Here is a 10,152-nt window from a genome sequence, read left to right as displayed (position 1 = left end):
TATGCACAGTAAATAAATCACAGTATAGAAATCAGAGTAAATAAATCAGAGTAAATGAATCACAGTACACAAGAAAATAAATATCGAAGCCAATGGTTCTCGAACATCTGTAACATACAAGGGATTAGTAACAAGAGAGGGGACACAACAATATGCACAGTAAATAAATTGATGGTTGTCGAATGCCTGCAACAAACAAAGGGTTAGTAACAAGAGAAAGGACGAGTATGAGACGCGCGCCCACCCTCCGCGACGGTTCACGAGAGAATGAGGAAGCTAACGCCGTTATGTATTGGGCGTACGCAGGTTTGTTCGTGTTGAATTGTTTTTGCCGATTTGAACGACCTTCCTCCTTGAACGACCCAAACACCAGATGGTACGGCCAGGTACTGTCATAGTACACGGCGTACACGGCTAGGTCAATAAACTGTGTGACGCAACGTCACTAGCGCGTTGGACCGATGGAGAGCACCGATACCGCGGTACTTTCTACCGTACTCTCTCGCTCGCACATTACCCCCCATAGACCCCTGAAATTCCTCGGCACACTTCAACACCGACGGAGAGCACCGATACCGCGGCTCGCTCTACCGCTCTCATTCTCTCCCGTTCGCCCGCACCGACCATCTTCGGCATAGTTCTGTACGCGTCGACACCGACGGAGAGTAACGAAACCACGGCTCGCTCTACCGCTGTCGTTTATTTATGATGTTCATATTCCCCAAATAAATATAATTTTTAACTAATTTTGTTTAAGCGACATGTTCCTTTTAAGGATTTAGCTCTCCAGTATAAATTCCTAAGACCGTTATTTATTATTCATTTCATATCGTTAAATACGATTTTTCTCACAGGATACCGATTTCTATTACAGTATCATTCTAATTAACATTCTAATTTTATAGCCCTAAACTGGGTACCTGAAAGTATTTCATTGAATTTCTGTAAAAGATTTTACTACTTCCTAAAAGGCTCCGTGTGATATTTGATAGCCTAAAAAACAATGTGCCAATACAGGGTTTCGATTTATTTACAAAACTAATCTGATCAGTTGCAAATCATATAAATATACGCAATATGAATGGAATATATAACACTTCATTTGTGCTAATAATACTCAGAATTCGTGCTTTATCGGTAACGTCGGGTATTGGCACTAAAATGGTAAGGGGGCTTCTGACGCCCTCGAAGCATGGGACAGAAAATTACATTGCATGTTACATAGGTCTATTCATATATCTCGTCTGTGATATAGGGTTCTGTGTCTCTTCTGTAGCATACGTGAATAGTTTCTATGCCGACTGCGGATATATTTATAGAAATGGTGTTAACGATTCTTTCTAAAACTATATTCAGCATGCAAACGTACATAGTCATGTTGTATTCTTACAGAACATATTTTATATTCATTATGCATTTACAGACATGCAAGTTCCTTCGTTCTTTAACGTCAATTATCATCGGAGGAAGCATATTGTATGTCGATGTACATAGCAAGTTGCGAAAGAGAATTGCTCATGCGCTCGATAGCAGCGTTACGTACGCTTGTACATATAGTGAATATTCCGGGGGTGAGGGAACGAAGGAAAGGACATAGTGCATTAAAGCGCTAAAGGTTGCACGCGAAGCGGCGCCACGCCCGCCCCACCAAGCAGTACGACTAGTCAGAGGGGGACAGAGGAGAAGCTGTTAGTCGGCGCAGTCGCTCGCCGCGTTTTATGCAACCAGTCTTGCTTCGGAGCGAGTGAATCTACTCCTCGAGCCTTTGACAGACGGGGAAAGCGTGTGCAGTGGCATCGGTGTCCGTCTGGCCGCTTCTTGCTGGTCGGTCCTTGTCAATCGTACGACTGACTGTTCCGACAAGGCAACCGATTCGGCTCGATCCGGTTTTCTTCGTGCTCGAGACGTAGTACGATTGTGTAAACGTCCGTACTACGTACAACGTATTCTCGTCAGCTGCGTGCGCTGACTTTGCCGGCGAGAACTGGCCGTGGCTCGAAGGCGGTGTCGATTGTGTGTTCGTCATTGCCCTTGCATCGAATAAAATTTTACACACGGTTTTCTACACGCAGCTGGGATTATACGGTCGCGAACTCGTGTCTACTGATCGAGTGCCAGTGCGACGACGACAGTCGGGCGTGCTATACGGGTGTATTATCCACCGACTGTGTACATATTGGAGTGTATATGTGCGTAACGTGTGCGTAGAGGAAAACAAATTCGTCACTGTTGGGGGAACGAAAGAGACAGACGGCGACCGCGAGTGGGAGAAGGAGAGGCGGCCGTGAATCTACGGGATACGTGGCTACGTTCACGCCGCCGTATATTCCACACGGCACGACACGAAACACGACGACGTCGGCCCAGCTACGGACGGAGAGAACCGCGTTATCTGCACGCCTTCCGAATTATTACGAATTCGTGTAGCTTCGACGCGCCTTTTGGCGCGTTCAGCCACCTCGTTCGGTCGACTTCCTCGGCCTCCTCGTCGCCACTATGGCGGACGACGAGGTTCTCTTCGACGAGGTTTACGAGCTCTGCGAGATTATCGGCAAGTGAGTAATAAACCATGAGAAAGAAGGAGACAGCTGCACGTTGCATTGGTGTGAGTCAGGGTAGGGGAGCGAAAGGGTGGGGGAAAGTGTCAAAATGCGAGAGGAAAGGCTCACGACGAGAGGGTAAAGGAGATATAAGAAACTGTGTACGATGGTAAGAGAGAGGTGCTTTGACAGACGCTTTCTGTATGTATGTGCGCCTGCATATCTCTCTTACTCATCTCTATGCATATGTATATAGTAGGCGCACGCTGGCTCGTGCACACACTTAACGTATAACTGAGGCTGAGCGCACGAGTGCGCGCGCGCAAGTATGCCTAGTACCGCGTGTGCGAACGATGACGTATACATGTTGACTCAAAAGGGGAGAATGGGTGGTGAGTAACAATGCAAAAGTAGGGGAAAAGTGCGTGTCTATATAACATAGCAAGGAAGTTGATCTCTGCGTGGTGTTCATACAAATTTTTCTTAGTTTCCACATACTTTTTCGGAATTCCATCCAGTAACTTGACTCTACCCCTTTTTTAAAATGTAAACATTGTCTACTTCTTGTGCATACGCATAAAAACCTAACCCAGACCTAACCTAGACCAAACCTCTGTTCTGTTCAGTTACATGTTTATTTTGTGTCGAATGGTTCAATGATATATGTATAGATAGATTCATATATTTAGAACACTTGTTTACGTTCTGCACGGAAGCTGAAAATCTGCTACTACTATTCAACAAACTACATAGACAGTCGGAATCTTTTTTGCCTTCAATGAATTGAATGAAATTAATATTTCTTATTATTGGAAGAAGTTGATTTTATATGTAGGGAATTACAGTGTTGAGTAATGTCAAGTTGTTCCATACACAAGTTTATGCATATTTGCACCGATAAAAACATTATTACTATATATAGAAATACAATAATATAGAAAATGCACTGTAAAAGACACAGTATAAAACTAATTAACTAAAAAAATACCTAAAAATTAGAAGAAAATCACATTTTCTTCATATAAACTGCAATTAAATATCATTAAATCCATATGATTCTGTAATTTATGCAAGCTTGAAATTTATATGACGGATATAAAATGCAATTTAATATAAACAAAATATATATCGTGTGACCGATTTTTGCATGTTAAAAGGATAATTGAAAATTAAGAATGTGCTACACGTATGTTTCGTTAATATTGTAGGCAAAGCACGCGTATATAAAAAAATATATGTATAATGCATTCTTCCATCAGTTACAACTCAAAATCCTTTAATAAAGTTATACTTGCGACATAATGTCAATTAACGTTAAACATTTTCACGTATCTCATAAAACGCACGTACACGTTCCGTATGTATTGGAAAACTGTTGAACTGTTCGGTAAAATCCTCGACATCACGTAACTGTGTCACAGTGAAATGTAATAAAAATACGTATATATAAACGGGTTTATAATAAAATACAAGTAGAATCAAACGCTGTTCGCCAACTTTTTGTTATGATTTAAATGTGATATTCGAAATTATACACTTCATTGTTCATGTGTTACGCTTACTTTCTCCTGAAGGACTGAAACGTGTCAAGAGCTCCATTATTGTCACAAAATTTTCCAACGAGCAGATCACTTTAAAGTTTATTTTAAACGGCGTTAAATGAACGACTACGAGTCAGGAATTATTGCCTGGCGTTTTTTTAACGGAATGTAATAATCGGAGAAGCTTGAGTAAAATACGCAACAAGCAAACATGGGATTTATGGTTAACCGACTTGGCCGAAGGAAAATACCGGCATATTTTCTTTGAAAAAGTCGAAGGTAAATTGTTCGCAGACCTGTACATATTTTTTGTGTTCCTTCGCCCTCCTCCCCGAACGTTGAAACGCTCCATGAAATACTAAATGCCATTTGCACGGCTAAAGTTTAATGCCGGTACAGTCCGGATGAGATGGAAAGCTTGGTCCGTATTTCTTTTAGGGTGCTTGTCTTACTTTTCATTCTTCTCGTGAATCATTCGCGAATGCTCGTGTACACAACGACGGTACGTATGTCCACATTTTCTCAGTAGTCAGAGTAAATTCTTGATGGAATTCAGCCTTGAACTTAATTGTGAAGGATCGTCCAGAGCAGGCCTGCTGGAGATAATAGAATACTTTTTCTGTGCATCGGTATCGCTAGAGTTATAAAACATCCATGAGGAACAATGACGATGATCTATACCCCTGTAAAGAGAATCAAACGCAAACATAATTATTATTACTCTGAAAATTTATTGGAAGTGTTTAAAATTTCGACGAATCTATGTTCATAAATGAATTGGGTTACCTGGTTGCGCATTGTCTTATCTCATATTTTTTGGGCGCCTTAACGTTCTGGCGTTATCTGTGTCTTCTTTGATCACGTTGGGGGTCACCACTTTGGCCGTTATAATGGGATAAAAGGAACGAAAAGGAGGGTGCAGAATGAAAGGGGTGCGTTCCAGCCTAGGCCATATACTGGAGTCATCAGTAGAGTTACCTTTCTACTCAAGATATTACAAGTTGTTCTTTCCATGGCTATTAAGAAGATGGACATTCCTTACAAGAGAACATTCTTACTTCATTGAGAAAAGTTAAGGAGAACCCATTATATGAACTAAAAGATCGAAAGCATATTTTCATTTAGTACTCATCGTTTAAGTCTTCATTCATTGCCGTCGTACTTGTTATTGATTCCTGTATTTCGTCACAAATAGAAACATATTTTATGCCAACTACCGAGCCAGTCACCTTGAAATTTTACTTATATCAATTCAATTTTATTTATATTATTCAAGAAACAATCATAATCATGTTTAGTTAAACGTTAAAACAAACAGTTTTAGTAGTAGTATATCGCGTTCGCCACCGCTAGAACATTTGCAGTGTTAAATAATCCATGAACGAGAGGGTACACTAATTTGCTGTTACTATCCCAGGTGTCTAAACTGTAGCAATAGAGATAACCAACTAAAGATAATTTTAACATTTTATCATTTGTTGCAAGTATATGACCCATATCGTACCGATAAGTAATCTACCACATATATATAGTAGTATTTGGATTGAATGTTATTTACGGAGAATGAACAGGTCTATTAGAACTAACATTTTTCCTCGAGTATCAGCAATAATTAACGTAACCGAAAATACAAAATATAAAGTAATCCACAGATAAAGCTTCAAGTTATCTTTCGTATGTAACGTTCATTGTCCTAAAATTAGATTCAGTTTGGTAGTTCTGAACTAATCGTCGAACAAGCGTTGCTTTGATCAGGCTTCGATGCTGTTGACGATATCCTTGATTTCACCTCTATAATACATGCAGGCAAATCCAACTAGCCGCTCAGGGCCATAGAGGGGTTAATCCCACCATAACCAGCTATATGCATTCTAAGTCTTAGCAAGGGATGAGGTATACTTCGTGACGACATTCGCAACAGACAGGAGAAAAATTTTATTTGTTTAACTATGCTGCTGTCTATTTGGACCCAATTGTGTTTTCGTTTCTTTAACATTGTTACGATTTTACACACTTTTTCCACTTTATCTTAATCTCGTCTCTTCAGACATGTTCTTATGTTTGCGAAATATGGAAGGAAATTGTTACTGATTTTCGTGTCCCTGCTTCTTCGTTATTATTTCGAATGTACCTATAGCTAGATTAACACGTGATGCGTAAATATTTCATCTAAAATTATATTCCTGATATGTATTTCGTCAAAACAGTTACTCAAACAAGGTTTTTAACGTTTAAAAAATCCTTTATCTATTTTGTCATTGAGAATGATAATTACGTGTTCTTACCACCCTTATCAATTTCACTATGTTATGTGAACATTACGCTGAAATTTATAACGTTGTAACATTTTATCACTGAACGTTGATCTAACGGCTATCTAGATTTATGAAATATGTAAATTGCACTTTACAATTACCAGTCACGAGAGAACATGCTTACAGGAAGAGAACAAGGAGGGAGTTCTATACATTTAAGTTTTAGGATATATTAATTGTGTCTGTAGTTGTACCTTAGTTTTTGCGTAACAATTTTAATATTTATATTTTTGCTCTGCTTTACTTCTACTTTCACATAATTAGAAATAAAAATTCGGTGAATCATGTAATATTAACAATTTTAAATTTGTATCTTAAAATTGAGCACATGTATTGCATTCCAAGATTAAATGTTTGCTACAATTGTTACGCTTGCTAAGCATAAACAAGTTATATCGTACAATACAATAATACATTACTTTACAAATTCTTAATATCGCAAAAAACAAAGAAAAACATTAAGAGATATCAACAAAATTTATCAGTGACATTAAGTGCGCTCGAGAGCAGTTAACTTTATAAGGAAATAGTGTTTCGATATCATTTACTGAAAGTTTCTAGTAGAGAGTTATTTACTGCCACCGCGATAGACGTATTGTTTGTTTCCTGCGAGACTCTTTTGGCTTGCAGCCAATTATTAACTAAGATAATATGAGCATAGATGCTGCTTCATGCGAAAGGGTCTGATGCCATTGATCCTAATTACGCGTTGCCTGTGAAATGATACGCCCGACATCGCCAATTCGGAAACAACAAAACGTTCTAACAATATTCTCGTAGCAGCAATATGATTCAAGCTTCCTTTTTGCGTACACACGCTTCATTAAATTATAATGTGAATCATTTTTGGAAGGTAATACAGTTAAAGGACAATTGTCCACATTTTCAATTTGTAATAATTACATTGAACATGAATCTCTATTTTCTTGATTTGACCCTCTATATTTAGAATTTATGGATGCACAACTGTGCGATACATTTACTTAGCATTTGTAGACGAAGATGGAAGTTGTAATTGTAATGGTTAAGGGTATTAGGATGTTCCGAACGTTCCTTTTAGCGATACCAATTTTAAAAATGAAGAAGTGAGGTGAGGTTCTATGAAGAAGGTGAACTGCGAAGACTTGCAAACTCTAATTAAAGTAAATCTACTTTAGACTGTCAGACCACTTCCAAGACCACTTTACATAAGTGATGTAGCAGTTTCCAGACACTTGGGAGGAATTGGTAACGTGTAAAAACTGAATGAGGTTTCTTATGGTGGTCAACGAGAATCGGAAGAATTATTAGCCGATCAATGTGTGCACTTATTCGAGTGTTCAACGATGCTTTAGAGCAGCAGTAATAATTTTCGTAATGGCTGACATCTCGTAAATATGAATCATCGAAATTAACTCTTAAATGACGTTCGTACCTTAATGAAATGATGGAATCTTCAGAATAGTTTAGGGCGTGTGGAAAAGCCTAGGGCTAAATTGAATTGAGTTAGACAGAAATTAGTAAGGCCTTGGCCTTGTAATGTCAAATATATTTTATATGGATTTTGAGTTGCAAAAATGGAATGAAATTTTCAAAAGGCAGACGCCTTATTCTAATGATCCGGATTAAGTTGAGGAAGATGTAGTCTTTAAGTAAGAGACAGTGGCATATTTTTGTTTTTATAAACACATTAAAATATAAACAATTTTAATACATTTATACATAGCCAGCAAAACGTTTGGAATTAATTGTCGATTTTCAATAAAATCACAAATATAAAAACAGGTGCACAACATTTGTGTCTACAAAAATAAAAAGTAATAGTGAAACAGTTGCAATAAAAATATGCAGCATTAAAAATAACGACATTACTATCAACATGGTACATATACATAATATAATTTCAGATACCTACTCAGCTGAAATATATGCTCCAAATAAAGATACACAACTTTTTATATTCTGCGAGGATGAAAATACCCATGCAGGTTCAGTTGCGAGAAAGTTTAGACGAAAAAGTTTGCAAACAGAAATCAATATACAATATGAATTCGTAAAGTGGAACAAAACTATTTTAAACTGCACAGTAAGGTAAAACTATTGTTTCTCACACATTTTCTGGTTTTTAAATAAAAAAATACATTTCTTATTAGTATTTATAATAACTTTCACGTAATCATAATTTTTTCAAGTATTGTAAATTATTCTAACAAATTGATTAGAAGATTATTGTTTTCCAAACTTATACAAGACTGTTTAAACATTTTAACTGTATAGTACACATATTTTACCTCAGTATTGCCATAGTAGTTTTAAGTGAACAAGTAGAAAACTAATGTGGACCTAGGGTCAATATGTTAACGTCAAGTGAAACCGTAATGCGACCTTTCGAAGTTGTATATTCGAGTAATTAGAAATTATGGAACTACTAAATTCAATTTAGTAAACCGTGACAATCGAGTTTCTGTGTGTTAGAGACTAGATGGTAAAAATTTCGATAAAACGTGTTTCTTTCTCGTGCACTCCTCTTTGTTGTACTACGATAAATTTAGTTCTTCAAATCGCTGTACAAAAATAAAAATTCAAAAATAATGAAAACTGCATGAGTTTTTCATTACATAATGATTTCGAAATAAAATATAGACTTTACTTGCCAATATGGCCTAACGTTCATATTGCATAAATCAAATTAACTTGAAGAAATAGAAATTTAGTGAATAACATTTTGTGGAAAAGTGCTGTACCATTTTTCGACTTGCACCAGAAAGCTCCTGGTGAAATGAAATATGAAATGGTCGAAATGTAGGCAGATGGATACGTATTACGCTCGAGCTGCTGATTCCATTTTCACGTTCGAGTTGTCTTATACCAGCGCGAGGTTTTTGAGTAGCTCCAGTTAGAACTATTAGCTTCATCCATCACGTCTTTATTTCCTGCGGGTTTCCCATTAAGAATACCATTACAGTCTGAAAACTTTTTAATTAAGTAAAACTAAAGCGCATGAAAATTTCTCTTCGTATAAAATGTAATTTTAATTAGATAACTACATATATGATACTTCAAATGAAACGTCTTTCGATTAGTCAAAAAAAGTCTTCCATGGTATTGATACATGGAGAAAAGTATACAGTAATAACTATGCACACGAAAAATACTATTGTGAATAATACAGGTTACATATTATGAAAATCATGGCCATAAAATATAAAAGATTAACATTACAATTTCATCTCTTTGAAAGATATAGAATCAGCTAACGAAAATATAGGATTGATTGCACTTTTTTTTTGAGTGTACAAAATTGTTCTTATGCATTCAACGTATATATTTTGCAAATTTCATAAATTAGAGGTAAATTTCGTAATGAACATCTCAATTCGAATGACAGTAACCTGATTTTACGTTTTTCTACTCTGGTTCACACCAGATGACATCATGGCAGAGGTGGAAATATTGTTTTTCGTAACGTTTTCTGGCAGACAGAAGTGGCGTGGATAACTACTTTGTTCGGAAGTGCACTTTACTAGAGTTTCTATTTCCCATCAGTCACTCATATCGGATCATCGTATCCCAGAATTGCGTCAAAAGGTACAATTGGCAAGGATCCCTGATTCAAGAGCTTCTGTTATTACAACCTACATTCGGCGATACCCACAACAGTTAGATTAAAATATCCTTCACATCCATCGGGGGTATTCTCTGAATTTTCCGGCGAAGGCTATCAACGGGGCATGCGTACACGTAACCGGAAACAAGAGATGATTCCAAACTCAACCA

The 10,152-nt window shown here is 37.2% G+C and overlaps 1 protein-coding gene across 1 annotated transcript in view; it reads left to right on the top strand.

The window, feature by feature from the left end:
- The first annotated feature begins 2,495 nt into the window (after positions 1-2,495).
- LOC107187606 (peripheral plasma membrane protein CASK) overlaps positions 2,496-10,152 on the top strand; it is a 223,929-nt gene continuing 216,272 nt past the window's right edge. The window contains exon 1 of the mRNA XM_015575741.1: positions 2,496-2,555. Within this exon, the coding sequence (XP_015431227.1) occupies positions 2,497-2,555 (59 nt within the window). The 5' untranslated portion in view covers position 2,496. The remainder of the gene's footprint in view (positions 2,556-10,152) is intronic.

The sequence above is a fragment of the Dufourea novaeangliae genome, unplaced genomic scaffold (assembly GCF_001272555.1).
Source record: "Dufourea novaeangliae isolate 0120121106 unplaced genomic scaffold, ASM127255v1 scaffold89, whole genome shotgun sequence".
Lineage (NCBI taxonomy): Eukaryota > Metazoa > Arthropoda > Insecta > Hymenoptera > Halictidae > Dufourea > Dufourea novaeangliae.
This window is presented reverse-complemented; position numbering and strand designations above follow the sequence as displayed.